This window comes from Pipistrellus hanaki (genome assembly GCF_964339955.1).
Source record: "Pipistrellus hanaki genome assembly, chromosome: 4".
Lineage (NCBI taxonomy): Eukaryota > Metazoa > Chordata > Mammalia > Chiroptera > Vespertilionidae > Pipistrellus > Pipistrellus hanaki.
The window spans coordinates 3,857,905-3,876,355 of NC_140506.1; the positions used below are offsets into that span (position 1 = coordinate 3,857,905).

Consider the following 18,451-nt stretch of genomic DNA (forward strand, 5'->3'; position numbering starts at 1 on the left):
TCATGTTCCATCTCCTTTAGTTTGAGCAGCTTGTCACATGAAAGGACAGGCAAAGGGGGCTGTTATGTTTGTAGTCATGAGGAAGGATGATGATAAAGGAGGAAAAGTGATTTGGTTCAACTTATACCAACAATTTCTGGAAATCAGACCCGATTGCAGCAAACATTACTCAAGAAAGTTGCTTCAACCACACACATGATATTCTACTCACTTCCATGTCAAAAAAATAAGAAAATAGAGGAAGGGTAGTCAAGGGAAATAAACATTTATTGAGCCAGGCACTGAGCTGGGAATTTTCAATAACATGAATAGAAACAGAATGACCGTATTGTACTGGGACATCTACGATTTTGTTTGGCAAGCATTGTTTTTTGGCGTGCAGAAAAGATGAAGATGTTAGGATAACAGCAGTTAGCATAATCTCCCATACAATTGACAAAGATGTAACTGTCCACGTGTCTCCTCAAAATGGAAAGAGACAAAGGAGTAAATCCACTGAGAACAGAAAGCACAAGGTTCAATTACCAAAGATTTACAGAATTAAAAATGCAGGTTGGATGATTATCATCTATAATTCTTTAAGGCTAAAAAGAAGCACAATCGCCATTATAATAAGTACATGTAGAAATAAATTTAAAAAATTGGAACAAGATTAGTTATGATATATGATTAACTTTTCTCATACCACAATATATTTAATGTCTAAAATCAAATAAGGAAAATATTTATTTCTACATGGAATTAGGGAAATCAAATTGTGAGAGAGAACATCATCATGACTTTGGGCAACAGATGATTTATAGTTAGGAAAAAAGTCTGCTTTCTGGTTTTTTGGTTTTCCACCAGTGACTTACTATGTGTTCTTTCTGGTCCTTATTCACTATCCAGTTTTTAGTAGATGTAAAAATGGCTCTTGAGACAACCTAGCATAAACCTGCAAAACGGTGAGTTAGAAGGTGTAGTCTCATGTGAAAACAAATAAACAAACAAACCTATCCAACAGTTTTTGTAACAATCGCTTCTCATTTCCCACTTAATGGTGAAGAATTCTGCTTGGCATTTTCTAGGAAAGAGACAAAGCAGAGGTAGTGGTAGCTTTGAAAATGTGGAACTTGATACTATTACACAGTCTTTTCTTCAGTATGGCTTTACAGAAGACACAGGCTGCTTCGACATTGCTTTGGTTTCCACAGCAGACTGAAATTTTTTAAGAATGAAGGATCAAGCACAAAAGCAGGCCTTGTGCTGCAGATAGCACTCAAGAAGAGGTCACAGGAAGCAAAGCTGAGGGCTTGGTTGACTTTCAAACAATTGCTGATTGTACTCTAAACACTTAAGACCCCAGCCCAGCTGTACAAATGGCATATTATACTACTTCTACACAAAGATTAAGAAAAAAATTAGTGTAGTCACGGTTTCAACAGAATTATATGATTACATATTTCCTTCGGTTTTGTTTTACAGACACAGACACAATCATATTGAAACCACATATGAATAGATTGTAAGTCATTAAATAATTATTTTCATTGTGTAACATGAATTTTTATCCTTACAACATGATTGACTATATATTTCAATGTGTCATAGAGTTTTTGTACCACATAAAGCATTATAATGTAAAATAATATAATAGTTACTTTAAAGTCAGGAATATCACATGGCAAATACAACAAATATACCACTGAAAAAGTCAAAGCATGAGTGAGACATGACATCCTTCGTTCTAAGAATAAGCAGCTTTGAAGAAAGGACAAGAAGGGGAGGTAGTTACTTGGAAAAATTTTAAAAAAATCATTTCATCAGGAATTTTATGAAACAAATTATTTCTCAGAAGTACCTCTGCCATGTAGTTTTCCAATTTCAGATAGCATAACAAAAACAGCTTTATTTCCCTCCAGGACTTGTGAAATTTGCGTGGAAAAATTCAGACTATATTTTGAAGTTTATCCAGGTGACGCATAATTTGACCACAACTATTAAACATTGTTTTTTGATATTACTACTTCTGTAGCCAAAGTTTTGAGAGTTAATTTTTTTCCCCCTGTTTAATCAGAAGCAGGTGGAACTTAACTAATAGACGACAACTATCCAAGGTCTCTCTCTGTTCATTGGCCAAAGTCACATAAATGGGATATGTGTTACCACCCTGCACGTCTCAACTCATCCTGACTTGAAATCAGAGCACTGGCCAAAGGAATCCACGGGGCCTATGGTGTTGTTAGTTATGTAGGTAATCGATTCACCAGGTTTCATAAAATTTGGGTTTAGCACTTAATGGACTCCTGAGATGCCTAAACTTCTGAACATGTTCTATTTTCTATCTTTTTCCTTTCTTTGAAATAGACACTATGAGGATCTCAGGCCAAAAATCACCTTCCTGAAAAACACCAGTCTGAGGAGAGAACTCCCATGTGATTCGCACATCCTGGGACACATCCAAGCCATATTTAAACATAGAACTCCTGGTGAGACCACCGGCCCTTGGCCATCATTCTATAGCGTTAAGTTTCTATTGAAGGCCTCCTGGACCAAGCTGTCCATGCCACTTGGATTTATGAATTGTCTTGGAATTAATTTAGTAATTAATGAATAGAGCTAGAATCTCTAAGCGTGCAAATCTCCAACTTAGGTTACTTGTGACCCTCAACCTGGGCCTTGATGGCTGGGTGGCTGATTTAACACCTAACTCAGCCTTTTGCAGGGCCATAGTCATTGTTTAGGAATAATGCAGGTGTTTGTTTTTGTTTGTTTGTTTTTTCAGTTCCTAAAGTTGCTACAGCCATGAGTAACTCCTAGGTAAACTATAGGCCCTGCAGTGAGAGAAGAAAGCCTACAAGTATGGACAATTAATAAGAGAAGCAAGGATGCTAAATCATGTCCATCTGATATGGAGGGATGGATCTCTGTTTTTCTCTCAAGCATTGCTCCAGCCACACTGTTCACTGCTTCAGGTCAAGGGCACACCAACCATGCTTCTCTGACTGTACTTGGGCATTTCACCAGAAACACTAGATTTTATTTAGATCACGGAAATCAGAGATGGTTAGAGTTGTAACACGGTCTTTGGCCAACCCACATATTTCACAGGTGAGGAAAATGGTGGCTAGAGTTTAAAGGATTTGTATCAAGTCAACAGCCTGTTCTATTTGACTAACGTTCCACAGCATTCTCTTAAAAGCTTCTTTATCACATTTAAAAAGTACCTATGTGCCCGAGACCTGGAAACTGAACGCTCAGCCACCACCCAAGCAACAACACAACTGTGCTGCCGCTGAAAAGGCAGAGCAGGAGATGTGTTCACTGATGTACACTCGGCGCCTTTATCAACGGGAAATCTGCATGAGCAAGCACGGGAGCAACCTGAGTCCTTTCCATTTCCTTGCCTATGCACAGTTCCATTGTGTGCACCCCTGTTCAGGTCCCGGCATTCACTTCACAGCCCTGCCTACGGGCATCAATATGCTTGTCAGTTGATCTGGGTGTGGCAGGTTGACTCCCTAAACCCTAGCCAGAGTCAATTTCTTATCAAAGTCAGTCACATGATTCACATCGACTCTGTGGTCCTTCAGTTAAACAATACATTTAAAAGGCCTCTGGGCAGTTGCTGGTTGGACCTTAGACCATTTCATCATTCTATTTTGGCTTCTTCGTTCATTTACATAAAAAAGGAAAGTTTACTTTCCATTTAATACACTTTTTTTTTCTTTTTTGTGAAAAGGAAACTTAAAAACATACATAAAAGTAAAGAAAGGCACTTTGTAGGATGTGTACAAATCTGTTTCTTTCTCGCCTACTCTAGGGAGATAGGGACGGTACTAAGGGCAGGGCCACCTCTTTCTGGAAGTGATGGGTAGCAGCGGGCAGCCAGAGAAAGAGCCAGGTTTCCTCCACAGCCTCTGGCCGCTCCTTAACTCACAGGACTCCCTCATTCAGTGGGTCATTATGGGAAAAGCAGTCAAACTCCTTGATTAGAGCAGGCACTAAGGGATGGACCCACTTTGGGCTAAACCAGTGAAAGCAAGTTTGCAATCTGTAACTGCCTCCCAGGATTGGCCTGAGGCACTTCGGGGAAAGAAGAGTCAGCTAATTGGCAATGACATGGCTGAGAGGACCTTGTGCTCATGTTGAGGTGCCTAATACCCATTTGTGAAAGCCGGCCACAGCCCATGTGCATTTTGGGCCACAAGCTTCCATAAATCACCCACTGGCTATCCCGCTTCCATGTGCTTCATAACATGAATATTTAAGCTTTTGTTTATAAAAATATGACTTTCCATAATTCAGAAAATGACACCAACTGTGCAATGTTGGTTGGTAATCTAGAAGAGAGAGAAAAATGCCAAAATCAGCAGCCGGCTATAAGAGAGGAGATTTGGGGCTGTTGGACTCAGCAAGAAATAAGCATGGTTTGATTCAGCCAAAGATCATTTCTCTAAAAAGTAGATCCCCATTCAAAACGTCTTTTTAAAGAATCTCACGCCTCTTCTCTCTACACACATATTTGTGCACAATCTGAGATTGTGATTCTGTGCCTATGTAACTTATAAAATGCACATGTGGTGTGTTAGCACAAGCTGGAACTGATGATTTTAAAGGAAACGATCAGCACATCACGGAAGAGTACTTGCATTTCTATGATGAAGGGCAGTTATTTGTTCGCAGGATACAAGGCATTTACTGGTTAAATTATCTTGGCTATAAAATGGCCAGTGAGCCATGGAATCTGGGAGTTGAATTTAAAAGGACATTAGAGTTTATCTGGACCAATATTTCTTTCAGAGGAAACGGGGGCTCAGAGAAGGGAATTGATCTGTTCAGTGTGGGATAGTTAGGACTAGGGCCTGGGACTCTTGACCCCCAACCTGCAACTTCCCATTCAGCTAGCTGTTTTCTTGAAAGAAAATATTCTACCCATGGAAAAAAATATTAATTAAAATAGAGCCCTAACTGACAAAGAAATATAGACTTGGCTTGACTTAGTGAGTGGCTAATTGGTGTTTTCATAAAAATTTAGTTCAACTTAAATATTTACCCATAACATTTTTTCATGAATACCAAAATCAGATTACTTTTTAATTTGCAAGCTATCAGAGTGACTGATAGACTAGTACATCTTGGAGAACAATGGACTATTTGCGGAACATTTTAGTCTGCATTGGCTTTGAAGGGTAGAGTCTTGGTCAATGCTACTCAAGATGGACTACATCCCTTGGCCCTCTTAGAAGTTATGTGTCCTTCTGCAGGTCATTCTGTACCATCCTGTGAATCTTAAAGCTCAAATAGATCTTTAAAACCCATGCCTTCTCCTTCCATACAGCATTGTCTGGGGTAAGTCAAACAGACTTGACTTGTACTTTCCAAAAGAGGCGTGTCCAGGTGCTAAAATAGCTTTTCGTGGAAGTAATCATGTAAGGCAGTACTCCTCAAACTTCATTACCCACAGGGGTCACCTGGGGAACTTAGTCAAATGCAGGTAATGGCTCTGTCATTCTGGGCCAGAGAGGCCGAATCTGCATTTCCATGCAGCGCCCAGGTGATGATGACACAACTGGTCCTCAGACCAGACTTTGAGTAGCAAGGATCTAGGAGACAGGATGAACTTGGGGACAACTTTTCCAAATGTTCCCCTTACTTTTACGATGTTTATGTATTGGGAGAACAGAGCCTCAGGTCTGTTATTTCTGCAATCCGGATGCCAGGACAGTGTGTTCGCTTTCCAACATCAGGTCACCTCTGCGTCCAGTTTCTGTCAACATGGGCTTGTTGGATGAAATACTTAACTCATAGAGGTGAGCTCAAATTCTCTAAGTCCAGCTGGTGAGTGGACACAGGGAAAGTATTTGGCATCAGGTGAAATAAACAAGAGAGGGAGGCAGCTCATGAGTTATGGATGCTCTCTGTAAGATGGAGATCCAGGCTTCTGATCCCTCCTGGGAGCCGCCCCCTAGCACTAACTCAGAGATCCTTACTACCAGACCCTGGTCTTTGTAGCTGTGCCTACCACTCCACAGATGCTGTTTCTTAAAACATTTATTTGGAAACTTCTGACGTGAGTGTTTTCTCTGCTTCTGCCAAGATTTTGCAAATGGATCTACTCCAGAAAGATAACTAACGCACGGCTTTGCTGAAAATATCCTTGCTGTCCAAGATTGCTCAGAAAAACAAAGCAAAACAAAACCTCTCTTTAAAACAGTATGCTGGATGTCACCACCCTCCTTTTTCCTGATAGCTTCTAGAATGTTCACCCAGGAGCCCCAGATTAGCCCTAAATTACAGGAGAAATAATTCTGTGTGTGGAGAGTCCTAACCCGCTATTGGTGATTGTCATTTAGTATATCTGGAGATAAAAGAACCAGATAAACTATACTATGCTGTATTGGAAATTGAGTATTGTCACCCACTTCACATTCCTGTTGATATGACATTTGCTCCCCAAATGGGGACTGCAGATACTGTTGTGGACTGCACATGCTCCCTGCAGCCTTGGCAGAAAAGACTATGCCCTCTGACTACATAAACAGCTGTACTGGGAAGATAGAAAATACTCTTTTACTTCGCCGAGTGGTAGAAAAATAGTCTTCAAAAATACATTGTTAAACGTACGGGTCTGGTATTAAAGTAGAATCTGTATGTACAGTAAGGCAGTATCTCCATGATCATCTTGCTGTGGTTAGTTTTTAAATTAAAGTTAGTCCTTGGGGATTTGTTTTTTTCCCCACTAGGAGAAGACTAGGGTGTATAATAAATTATCTGTCGTATTGAAATGAAGCAGGAAACCATTTTAGGAGGATTCACCATGTCAAACTCATTTGCCTCCCGTGTAAGGAAACCTCACTCTCCAAAACTGTATTCTTAGAGGCTTTAGGATGAAACACGATGTGGGAGAGGGGCATCCTTGCTCACCAGATTCCAACTATTTTAAGAAAAAGAGATGGAGGCATGATTGTTAGGTGCATACCAGCAACGCGTCACTAAGGTAACAGGAGGTGGTGAAAATGGTGTGTCAGGTCCCAGAATGCATTCTTTCTGGCACGGGGCTGTATTTGGTTAATCCTAATAAAATGGGGGAGGGGTGCAAAGGATAAGCAACTGGTTTTCAAAAGCAGCTTACATGGCATCCTTCTCACATCGATCATCTTCCTGCGCCAAGCTACGCTAACTCCTTCATTTCCTCCTGTCCCATGCCCAATCACGGGCGCCTTTTCTGAGGCTTTCCCTATTGGCACAGTCCCTCAGGAACCCTGAGCAATGGCGCTTCTATTGCATCGAACATGCAGTTTTATAACTGAAAACAAAAACTAGATCAACAAATCACAGGAAACAGAATGATCCGATCCGGAATCAGCTGTTGGAGGAAGAGGCCACTGGTTGAAAATGGAGCATGAAGAAGAGAGAACTGTGAGTTTTAGTAGTGTCATCTGAACCCCATTCTCTAACGTTCTCTAGGAGAGTACATTACATGTGCGCGGTAGCAGTACCTGAAGAAAAATCACATTTTAACCGGCCATCCCAACGAGCCAGCCGTCACTGGAAGGAGTCCTTCAAACTCGCGGGGTCCAGGTAATCCAGTCCCCCCGGCTGCAGTCTGCAGGGGCTGGGTGCCATGGCGAAGGCGGCCCGGTCTTTCTCCTCCTGGTTCTGCTGCAAGGATGGGGGGGGATCCTCGGCTGGTTCTTCAAACAAAGCCAGGTCGGGGGCGGGCGGCTCGTGCACCAGCACCAGAATGCTGCTCTCCGTCACCCCGGCGACCTTTGCGTACTCCTTGCTGGCCTTGGGAGCCCCGGGCTTCTCTGCCTGGTTGCTGTTCTCGTCTTGTTTGGGGTACAAGGACAGCGCCCCGTCTTTGTTGATCTTGTGAATCTCCACGTAATCCAAGGGTTTAGCAGAGACATCGGAGGTGTTCTCCTGGGGCAGCAGCCATGGGGTGTCTGGGTCAGTCTGGGAATGGAAGCTTTCCACCCCTCTCTGCTCGGCCGCCTCCTCCCCCGCTCCAGTCTCAGTGGTTTCCAAAGACGTCGGAGCACGTGTGTCTGTTTTGTCCAGCACAGTGGCAGAGGAGCCTGCCGGGGGCACAGTGGCAGAGGAGCCTGCCGGGGGCATGGCCAGCTTGCACACGTCGGCGATGTTGTGGTAAGAAGATCTGGGGTTGGGGGGCTGCGATGAAGGCCATGTGGAAGATTTGGGTCCATCAGCACAGAAAGAGGGGACTCTGCCCCGCACGCTGGTGCTCTGAGAGTCCCAGGTGTGGGCTCCGTTTCTTCCAGGGTTCTCTGGCTTCTCAGCGCCCTCAGGAGTGTGGAAGGTGGAGGGACTCTCCTGGGGCCCCTCATGATGGCTGGACAAAAGGGAAGGGCTGTCACAGCTGCCCTGGCCAGAGTCACTGTCGAGATCCAGGTGTCTGGGCTTCAGACCTTGATCGGGGTGTTTTTTTGAATGGACCGGCACCAGTTGCTGGTTCTCGTTGTCCACGACCTCTAACAGCTCCACCAGCAGGTCCTCACAGTCAGAGGGGAAGTCCTGGCACCCCAGGGCACTCAGCAGTTCTTCAGACTTGCCCCTCTGTTAAAACATAGACACAGAAGAAATGGCTGTGAGCTTCAGAACATTCCAAATCAGTATCAAAGCACAGCTGTGCTCATGGCCACGGCAGCTGGAAGCTATAACGGTCTAGCAGCATTTCCCAAACTTTAGACATTTCCCAAACAGGCTCTCAATAATCACCTCCTAGACTTCTATTCATCTAATATTTTTCTTTAAGTCAATTCATGATTTTAACTTAGTCTCTAAGCAATACTGATTATGCATTTAATGGGCAAGTAGCATATGCACAGGTGAGAAACATAACTGTTAAAGAAGAAACGTTCACTCTGGGACTCAGAGGCTCTAAGATCTGGTAGTTGACCTTCAACCTCCTCCACCACTTTCTCAAGTCTGGAAGCAGCGAGTTGCTTCTCATCTCCTCCTTCTAACTCCTCCTTTTCCTACTTCATCATTCCTTCTTTCTTCCCTCTTCCTCTCCCATCCTCCTTTTCTCTCTTCTCTACTCCATTTCCTCTTTCTCTTCCCCCTCTCTTCCTTCTAGTACATATTTTCTCCTTCTCTTGTTCTCCCTTTCCCTCCTCCTTCTCCGTCTCCCTCATTCCTCCTTTTGCCTTTTCCTCTTACTTGCCACTCTTCTTCCTGATCTTCTGACTTAGGTCAGGTACAGATGTCTAAATCATGGCTTTTTCACTCACTAATGGGTACTGACTTGAACAAGCTGCTTAGTGGTTCTCAGTTTCTCCGTTTGTAAAATGGGAATAATAGTGTCATATGGGAGAGTTCTTTTGAGGATTGGAGGTCATGTGATTGAGAAAACAACAACGTTTTTTTGTGTTTGTGACACAAAAAGAAGTTTTTTTTTTTTTTTCCATTAAGCTCCCATGACCACAAGGTCAAATAGTTCTTAATTTAGTGAGTTGAGATGTTCATGCTGGTTTTTAAAGGATAGTGGGGTGAAAGCACTGAACGAGGAACCCAAATTCCAGGGCCTGAGTCCCTGCTATGATATTTGCAGTCAAAGTGAATGCAGTCAAGCCAAATTCTCCGGGACCCACTTCTCACATTCTTGTACTATTAGCCTCACAGTGGCTAGGTCAAATGATATATTGCAAAGTTAATTGCATATATATATATATATATATATATATATATATATATATATGTCAGTGTTAAACTTAAGGTCAAATAGAAACTACATATTTCAACCTGCAGAGAAATTTACAATGTTCTAACCCATGTTTTCATTCAAAACACTTACATTTAATTCCCACTTGAATCAGCCTAAATGGGCCTTGGTAGACACCAGCCCACTGCACTGACCCAATCTCAACTGTGGGCCCAAACAGAGCCAACACTGCAGCAGGCTATTCTGTCACCATGACCTTCTGTAAAGAACATTCAAGTGAAAGCTTGCACCATAGGGCAGGGGGAGTGGTAGGTCCCTCTTTTGTATTAAACAAAATATTCACCTCTTTTCTAAATTGATTATTTGTACAAAATGCTCACAGCTGTGCTTATGAATAGATCTGGTAAGTCTAGAGAGCATGACTGTGTGTTGTCTTATTTTCTTGTCTTTCTCTCTCTTCCCTCTGACATTTAATGTCTCCTAGGAAGGACCCTCAGGCCTCATGCATCTTTCTCAAAAGAGGAGGGACAGTGGGGCAAGGGTGACTGAAGCAACCGGGTCTAACAGATGGGACTGTGTGTGCATGTGTAGAGGTCATTATTACAGATCAGTGAGGCAGGATACATGCTCCACCTCTGGTACTTACCTCCAGCAGATGGATATCAAATCCTTTTATTTTTGGCCCGGGGACTGGTGGGAAGACGCAGGTCATCATGCTGTAAAATAATTTGTGAGAGAGAAAAAATGACTCACTTGATCACTTTGTAATTTCTAGAAGGTTAGTATTACCTATAAATAGCTGCTACATGGACTATGGTAGAGAGGAGTTAAAGCTGGGGCCAGGAGGGGTCGGTGCTACATGAAATTGACAATCCGTGCTGAAGACAATAATTATAGAGGCCAACAGCAAAGTTAGCTCTGGCTGACTAAGGGGCTGATTTGCAAATTAGTGGATTATGTGCACTAGTTGCTCCTCTTGATTTTAGCTGCTCTTGGCAGATTTTTTTTTTTTAAACTATTTTTCAACTGCAAGCCTCAGTTTGATGGAAAGAGCACCAACCAGCTTCAGATGAGCTCATTCTGCGACTTTTGCTGGTACTGACAAGGTTTTCTTATGGGTAGCACACTGAAGCTAATGGCTAAAATCAGGTGCTTGAATTATATGTAAGTTTCCATCATCTCGCTTTCGCCTTTTAAAAAACCACTATCCCACAAAACATGGTTGGGAGGAAGGTTGATAGACAATGAAGTACCTATAGCCCTTCAAAGCCACTGCCCAGATTATAATCAGACAGACGACAACAGAAAGCACAGCCACAAAGATCCACACGGTGGGGTCTGCATTGGTGGGATCTAAAAAGAAACAGCCAGAAAGCTCTCATCACATACAGCATCATTAAATACGGGCGAACAAACAAAGCGAATGAATGAACCTTTTGAAGGTAAGGCCTCCCCCGACCGCCCTTCCTACACACACTCTTTTGATTTGGACAGCAATCCAGAGTAACATTCATGCTGGGCTAATTTTCCCAATACTATTACATTTTCATGGGTTCCATGTATTTTTTTTTTTATAGTCATCTGTACTTTTAAAATCCTTTTACATGTTATTTCATTTGCTACTTAAAGAGGAAAGCCGAGGCCACCTGGTCAGTTGCAGTAATAATAAAAGGTAACACTTAAGTTCTTACTAAAAGCCATCAACAGTGTTAAGCTCTTTACATACATTGCCTTGCATGCAAAGATGAGGCTCTAATGTGTGATTTACTCGTTAGCATGTGACTGTAAGGCCATAGTCGGGGATTTGAATCCAGCCTTCTGCCTGTAGACTCTGTGCTTTTATGAAGTGAGAGCCAGGGCTGGACAGGATGCATGTACATCTTTTATGACCCACAGCTCTCTCCAGTAAGACAAACCGGTGCAAATCCTGATACTTTGGCCAGGCAAGTTGTCACAAGCACTAGGCTTTGCCACTTGGTTCTGGGCAAGATTTCAAACCTCACTGCTGAATTTCAATTTCCTCACTTTTAATTCTTAATGGCAATTATATTCTCTCTGAATACCTGTGAGGGTTGGGAGGCCCAAACAAGAGAAAGACTGTAAACTATAAAGTACTTGGGAAATGCAAGATGAATCGTTCTCTTGTGAACTACAAGGCACCATGGGTAATGACACTGTTAGAATCGTGGGCCTCTCACATACTGTGCCTTAACTAAGGACTAACATGGAATCGACATGAGAGACTGAAAACCAATTCAGCTTAGACCCTTATGATGGCATAGCACCTTACAAATTCTGGGAGAACTAGATGATGACCTTGACTAAATGACAGGGATGGGCAGATGGGGAAGCCAGAACGACCACCAAGCCCTCTGACACACACCAAGCCCATGTCTGCAGCTTTAGAAACTGGTCCTCACCGACAGTGACCCCAACACTGCTACACTTCCAAGTGTCTTTGTGTTGGGTGGAGAAAGTCATATCTCTACTCATTCCTCTTACTAAGGCTAAAAATAGTTTCTATTTTGTAGTGATGACATTCAAATTAACTATATCCATTCTATTCTAAAAATATTTAATGATATAAGCAAAATGTAGCCAAGACACTCACCATCAGGTACCAGAATGGAGCTTTCTGGGCTCCATTCACTCCATAATCCGTGGTCTGGCTTGCAGCGAACCTGGACAAGGTATTTCTTCCCTGGATATAAGGTGAGAACCTTAAACTGAGTGTTCTGCCCAGCAAAATGAACCTAAGGAGGAGCAAGGAAAACGGAAGTCACTCTGACTTGTGTTCTGAAGAAACAGACTTTTCCCTTGGAGCAGAAACTATTGGAGGAGTGAGGCCAGACGATCAGACTTAGTAGATACCTTGCTCTCATCATTCCGCCCTCTCAGCCCATCCCTTTTCGCTCTGAAACATAGTTCACACAAAAATTAACAGGTTTTCTACCTCTCCATTGGAACTCTATTTCAGAAAGATAAATATTCTGCATCCTTCCCACTGCCTTCAAAATTCTACTTTATAGAATGTAACCAATTAATAACATTGTAAAAACAGTTATTTTGTGAACCCCAATGAAGTAATTGATTCAAGGATCATTCAAGTAAAGCCACTAGGTGGAAGAGAACTGGGATGTATGTTGACACAACAGTGCACAGATTAAATGGGACTTCACAATTACCAGGTTGGCCCCTAACCCAGGGGTCAGTTTTAGCATCATTTATGAGGTCAACCAGATGGTTTGTGTCCCCTGACATAATGTGATAGGAAGTAATATAATGTCACCTCTGAAGTACTCTTATCCCAAATTGTCCAACCCAAATCTAATCAATTCTTTTGATCTAATGTCTGGTTACAGGAAATATAGAGGCGAGAAACTAGCAAAATGACCTCACAAAGAATAATCAGATTAATGCAAAAGAGAGAGCACTCCGTGGACAAAGAGCCTGGTCTCCTGACCACACTGAAACTGAAACTAACTAAGGTAACTAACAACCAGTCACGTGCATTGTCCTGGATGGATGCTGGTCTGGACAAACTATCATTAAAGACATTTTTTTGAAGCAATTGGCAGAACTAAAATATGGACAGGCTATTTGAATTATGTAAAAATTTTCGTTAATTTTCAATGTCTGATTTTCATATTTTGGCTATGTTTAAAAATGTTTCCTTTGTAAAAGAGACAATCTAAAGCAGTGGTTGCCAACCTTTCAGAACTCGCGGGCCACCAGTGGTCTGTGGACCACCAGTTGCTGACCACTGACCTAAAATACTTAAAGTGGAACATCATAATGCCTATAATTTAATGTATTATTTATTGTTTTTAAAACATTTATTTGAGAGACACAGAGAGAGAATATTGATTTTGTTGTTCTACTTATTCATGCATTCATTGGTTGATTCTTATATGTGTCCTACCTGGGGATTGAACCCACAACTTTGGCATATCAGGACAACATGCCAACCAACCAAGCTACCTGGCCAGGGCTTCTGTATTATTTATTTACATTAAAATAATGTGAAGTGAATAAAAATACCACTGGCCATTGACTGGTTACACTGAGATATTTTCCTCCCCCTTAGTGCCATTGAAGAACTCTCATAGGTGTCTAGATCTATGATATCCTGAGGGAGGTGGTTTGGAAACCTGGTGGAAGAGATTGTTCAGTGCAAAGAAGGAATTAGCCTTGGGAGAGCTGTGAAGACGCACCCCATCAGTCCCAAGGGAGGGGAGAAGGCCCTTCCAGATCAGCGTCAGGAGGGCAACATGATGCCCAGTAGTTAGGAGGAATGACTTGTTCCCCGTAGCAAGGGTTTCATCTTTGTCAAAGGACATGGTTCCTTCCAAATGCTCATGGTTGACTCACCTCCCACTCATTTGCTTTTTCAGGCTTTAATCGAACTTCATATTGTAGTGTGAGCCAACCAGATCTTACGTCAACCTGGGCGGGTGGACGCCATTTTATCCATAGGAACGGTTTCTGGTCCTCTGGATGTTTTAATTCCAAAGTCAGGTTCATTGGAGGGTCTGGTTCAACTGAGGAAAGAAATCCCATACTTAGTAAAAGTGGCATTTGAAAACAAAACTATATGACTTCCTGTTTCACTCCACCCTGCTTATGAGGTGGCTTGTATTTGATGTCAGGTGCTGATCAGCGGTGTTGGGATCAGGCTGAAGCAAGGGAGATGTGTAGGGTGCAAAGTTTCAGGAGGCGCAAATGGCCAACAAGCACAGGAAAGACCCTCAGTGTCATTAGTCATTTGGGAAACGCAAATCAAAATCACAAGATACCATTTCATCCCCACTTTAAGATGGTTGAAATTCAAGAAGGAAAAAATAACAAGGGAGAGTGTTGGAGACATTCCCTCATACATTGCTGGTGGGAACGTAAAATGCTGTGAAAAAGTCTGGAACTTATTCAAAAGGTTAAATGTTAAGTCATGTTATCCATGAATTTCATGTCCTAGCCAACATACCCAAAGAAATGAAAGCAGGTGTTCAAACAAAAACTCATCCATAAATGTTCAAAGCAGCACTATTCACAATAGCCAACAGGTGAAAACAACCCATTGTCCATCAACTGGTGACTGGCTAAACAATATTCATAGAATGAAACATTATTCAGCCATAAAGAGGAAGGCAGTATATATTGACACAGGCTACAACATGGATGAATCTTGAGAACATTACACTACATGAAAGAAACCAGATATAAAGGCCACCTATGATATGACACCTACAATATATATAACATAACCAGAATAGGCAAATCTGAAGAGAAAAAATGCAGATTAGTGGAGCTGGAGTAAGGGGGGAGATCTGGAGTAACTAGGACATAATGGGTATTTGGAGTCATGAAAGTTTTCTGGAACTACAATAGATAGTGGTTATGGTTGCATAATATTGAGAATGAACTAATACCAAGCACTAGGTTGCATACTTTAAAATGGTTAAAATGGTGAATTTTATGTTATGTGTATATTACCATATTTAGAAAATTAAAGAGGCACTTGCTCTCCATATTCCTTCAAGTACAAGTCTGTGAGTGCCTCATTAAGAGTGAGATGTCTAGAACCCTGGCTTGCCTTATCCTAGTCTCAGTCTTGCTAGTTAGTAATACTTTCTCTCTTTACTTATCACCTCCTCAGCCCACTCTCCACACCAGGTGGCATAGGAGTGAGTGTAGCAATAGTGTACTTGACATTATAACCTACAAAAGGAATGTTAGAAAATCTGCCACTAATCCTTATGCTTCTCGGTTACTAAGCAAATACCTAAGAAAGATTGCTTTATATGCACTCACTAACAAACATCAGTTATTCAATATACGTCTCAAGTTAAACACTTATGAGAAATGCCTCTGATCCAAAAAATACTGTGCAGAAGTCCATGTACAATGTTCAGGGTGAACTCTTTAAAGCAGTTTCTCACCCTCAGCATCATTTGCATTTTGGATTAGGTAATCCTTTGTTGTGGGGGCCATCCTGAAACATTGTGGGATGCTTAGCAGCATCTCTGGTCTGCCTATTATACGTCAGTAATACCGTCGCCTCCCCTCCCTGGACTAATGAAAAGTGTCTCCTGCCATTGCCAAATATCTATGGGAGGCAAAATAGACCCCAGCTGAGAATCACTGCTTTCAAGTGATATAGCAATTACTCATTTTAGAACCTTAATTGTTTCACTGTTTTGCTTTCAAATACTAGTTGAATCCTTGAGGGCAGGGCAATTCTAGAAAGAACCATAAATAAGAAATTATTTGGCATTTAGCATCTTAAAGACTTCATATCTCAAGTAAATTTATATGACTGAAATTTACTGTATTCTGACTTGTCAGTGGGGTTACCTTTTGGATTTTCCTAAACTAAGATTCAATTCATTTTCTACCTCCATGCTAATTGCAATGATTTGTTGGGGGCAGAAAACATTCAAATGTGAGCCAGTTGGTGGTATTAGCCACTGATAACATGACAAAGCAATGACATACAAGTACATATTTGAGATTTCCAGTCTAATTTTCCTTGTTGGGTGGCGTTAGGTAAATCTTAGGTAATCTTGAATCGAACACTTCTCCTTAAATTATTATCAAAGCTGAGGGCTGACCCTAGTCCTGGCTAACCCATGACTTGTCCTAAGATTCCCTCTGTCATCCTTGCTAAACCCAGAGGCCACTACAGTGATGCCCACTTGCCCTGCAGATCAATGCGGATCATGCAGAGCAAGAAACAGCTCTTGGGTTGGCTTTGTTTTGCTTTGCTAATGGGGTCCACAAACCTTGTATGTGTGGTTGTGGCCTTCAGCCTGCTATTCAAGTAACACACTTCACTCCCCAAATTCTTTGTTTGTAAAAGAAGAGAGTTCCGGTTGCTAAGAAGTACTTATACACTGAGAATTCAATGTGGGTAAAGCAGCTGGAGCTGGTCCTGTGGGTGTAGAAGCAGATGAACTCCAAAAGCTGTTGCTCTGGTGAGTAGCTCTGTCCTTCAGCAGGAGGGGGGAGTGGTGGGGAGGAGAACAGAAGTTCCAGCTTGCGGCGGGGGAAGGGGGCATTGATTGCAGGAGGGCTGGAGGGAAGGATCAATAAGAGAAGCACAAATAGAACACTCTTGTTGGTGCAAGGGGATGGGAAGAAAGGCCAAAGGAAGAAGAGAAACACAAGGACCCCAAATACCGTCATGAATGATTCAATAAAAATTATCAGTAGATGAGAATAGTGTGCATTTTCTCATCTTCCTTTCTGGTGATTCATTCATAAGCCAGGAAGACTCCAATTGTTGTTAGGTCTGCGATGGAGTAAGAAATCCCTCTCCCATCCCCCTTACCGATGTAGGTCACATCCACGAAAAACGGATCTGAGGAACTCATTCCCATCTCGTTCGTGGCGTTGACTATGATGATGTAGATGGTCCAAATGGAGGTGTGCTTTTTGTTGAAGTAGCAGGAGTTGGGACCACCGGTTTTGTAGTCCGGACATTCATAGATTAATGAATTCCTGCAACGTATTATATACTAGGAGTGAGTAAGGAAGTAGTAAGAAGAGCCCAGCTTTTCTTAGTAGATCAATACCATTGGATTTTGGGGATCAGCGCTGAAGCACGGCACCCCCAGGCTTTGTGCCCTGGGGTGAGACCGGGGAGAGAATGCTGGGGAAGGGGGTGGAAGTGTCCCTTCAGAGCTTGCTGACTCTGCTTCTCACCAACCCTTTCTTTCCATAGTATTTTGTGGGCTTTGTGACATATGCCCCCTGCCGATAGATGCTGGAACTTTCCACAACCAAGGCATCACCGTGCCCACGGTCCCGCCCCTGGGTCATCTCAGGAAACGGGGGCCTTCTCCCGCACATAACACCCAGGGTCATGCACATGCAGCATTCATGGCACACGTATATTGAATTACACTTCATTTACAAAAGGTGCAAGAGAATAAACGCTGATGCCAGCATATTTCAGATTGCACCAAGTTGGCAACAGTGATGTGGCTGTGAAGAAAGGTATTTCAGGCCCAAGCGGCCCATCATTCTGTTCTGCCGAGCCTTGGGGGCCTCAGCGCAAGACACTCCGCACAGGTGTGGAGAAGTATCCCATTCGGGCTGCCAGTGGAGCTCCCGAATGGGTGACCTGCCACCCTGTGGGTCCCAGAGGGCTGATAGCTCTGTGTGCACAGAGTGCAGGCACCGGGCGGCGGGCCAGCGGCTGCTACCAGTAAGCGGTGCTTCCCCGGGGAAGGAGGCGGCTCTCCTGGACTTCCGGAGGCTCTCGCTGCGGGGTGATGAAAGCCTCACCCACAGGTGACCTCTTTCAGTCCGCACTGCATCCTGGGCTCCAAACACACCCTCTGGGAGATCAAGGGTCTGGGGTTAGCCATTTCCCAAGGGGAAACCCTCCCCTTCCTATAAGGCTAGGGATCTTCATGTTCTAGGACACAACACTAGTTTGAAAAGCTCATGGACCATGGTTGTCTTTTTATGTTGCAAAAATAATTATTACTAAAAAAATTACAAATAGCACGAGGCTCACAGATAAGCATTTGAAATGAACTAACATTCAGCCAACACTTATATGGGACCTGGGGCTGCAGCCTCAGTCTGGGACAGGCAATTGGAAACATTGCTATTGTAGACTCTCCTTTCCCATGGGGATATGTCTAAGATCCAAAGTAGATGCCTGGATTGCTGGGGAGTACCGAACCACATATATATCGTGTTTTTTTTCCTATACATACATACATATGATAAAGTTTAATTTTATAAACTAGCTACAGTAAGAGATTAAAATAA

The 18,451-nt window shown here is 42.7% G+C and overlaps 1 protein-coding gene across 2 annotated transcripts in view; it reads right to left on the bottom strand.

Annotated features, from left to right (window-relative positions):
• Nucleotides 1–249: 249 nt before the first annotated feature.
• Nucleotides 250–18,451, bottom strand: part of PRLR (prolactin receptor) — a 122,274-nt gene continuing 104,072 nt past the window's right edge. For both annotated transcript variants that reach the window (XM_084881898.1, XM_084881899.1), the window contains 6 exons: nt 16,998–17,167; nt 14,042–14,211; nt 12,282–12,423; nt 10,924–11,023; nt 10,317–10,386; nt 250–8,562 (listed from right to left, as the gene is read on the bottom strand). In XM_084881898.1, coding sequence (XP_084738024.1) covers nt 7,528–8,562; nt 10,317–10,386; nt 10,924–11,023; nt 12,282–12,423; nt 14,042–14,211; nt 16,998–17,167 — 1,687 coding nt within the window. In that variant the 3' untranslated portion in view covers nt 250–7,527. The remainder of the gene's footprint in view (nt 8,563–10,316; nt 10,387–10,923; nt 11,024–12,281; nt 12,424–14,041; nt 14,212–16,997; nt 17,168–18,451) is intronic.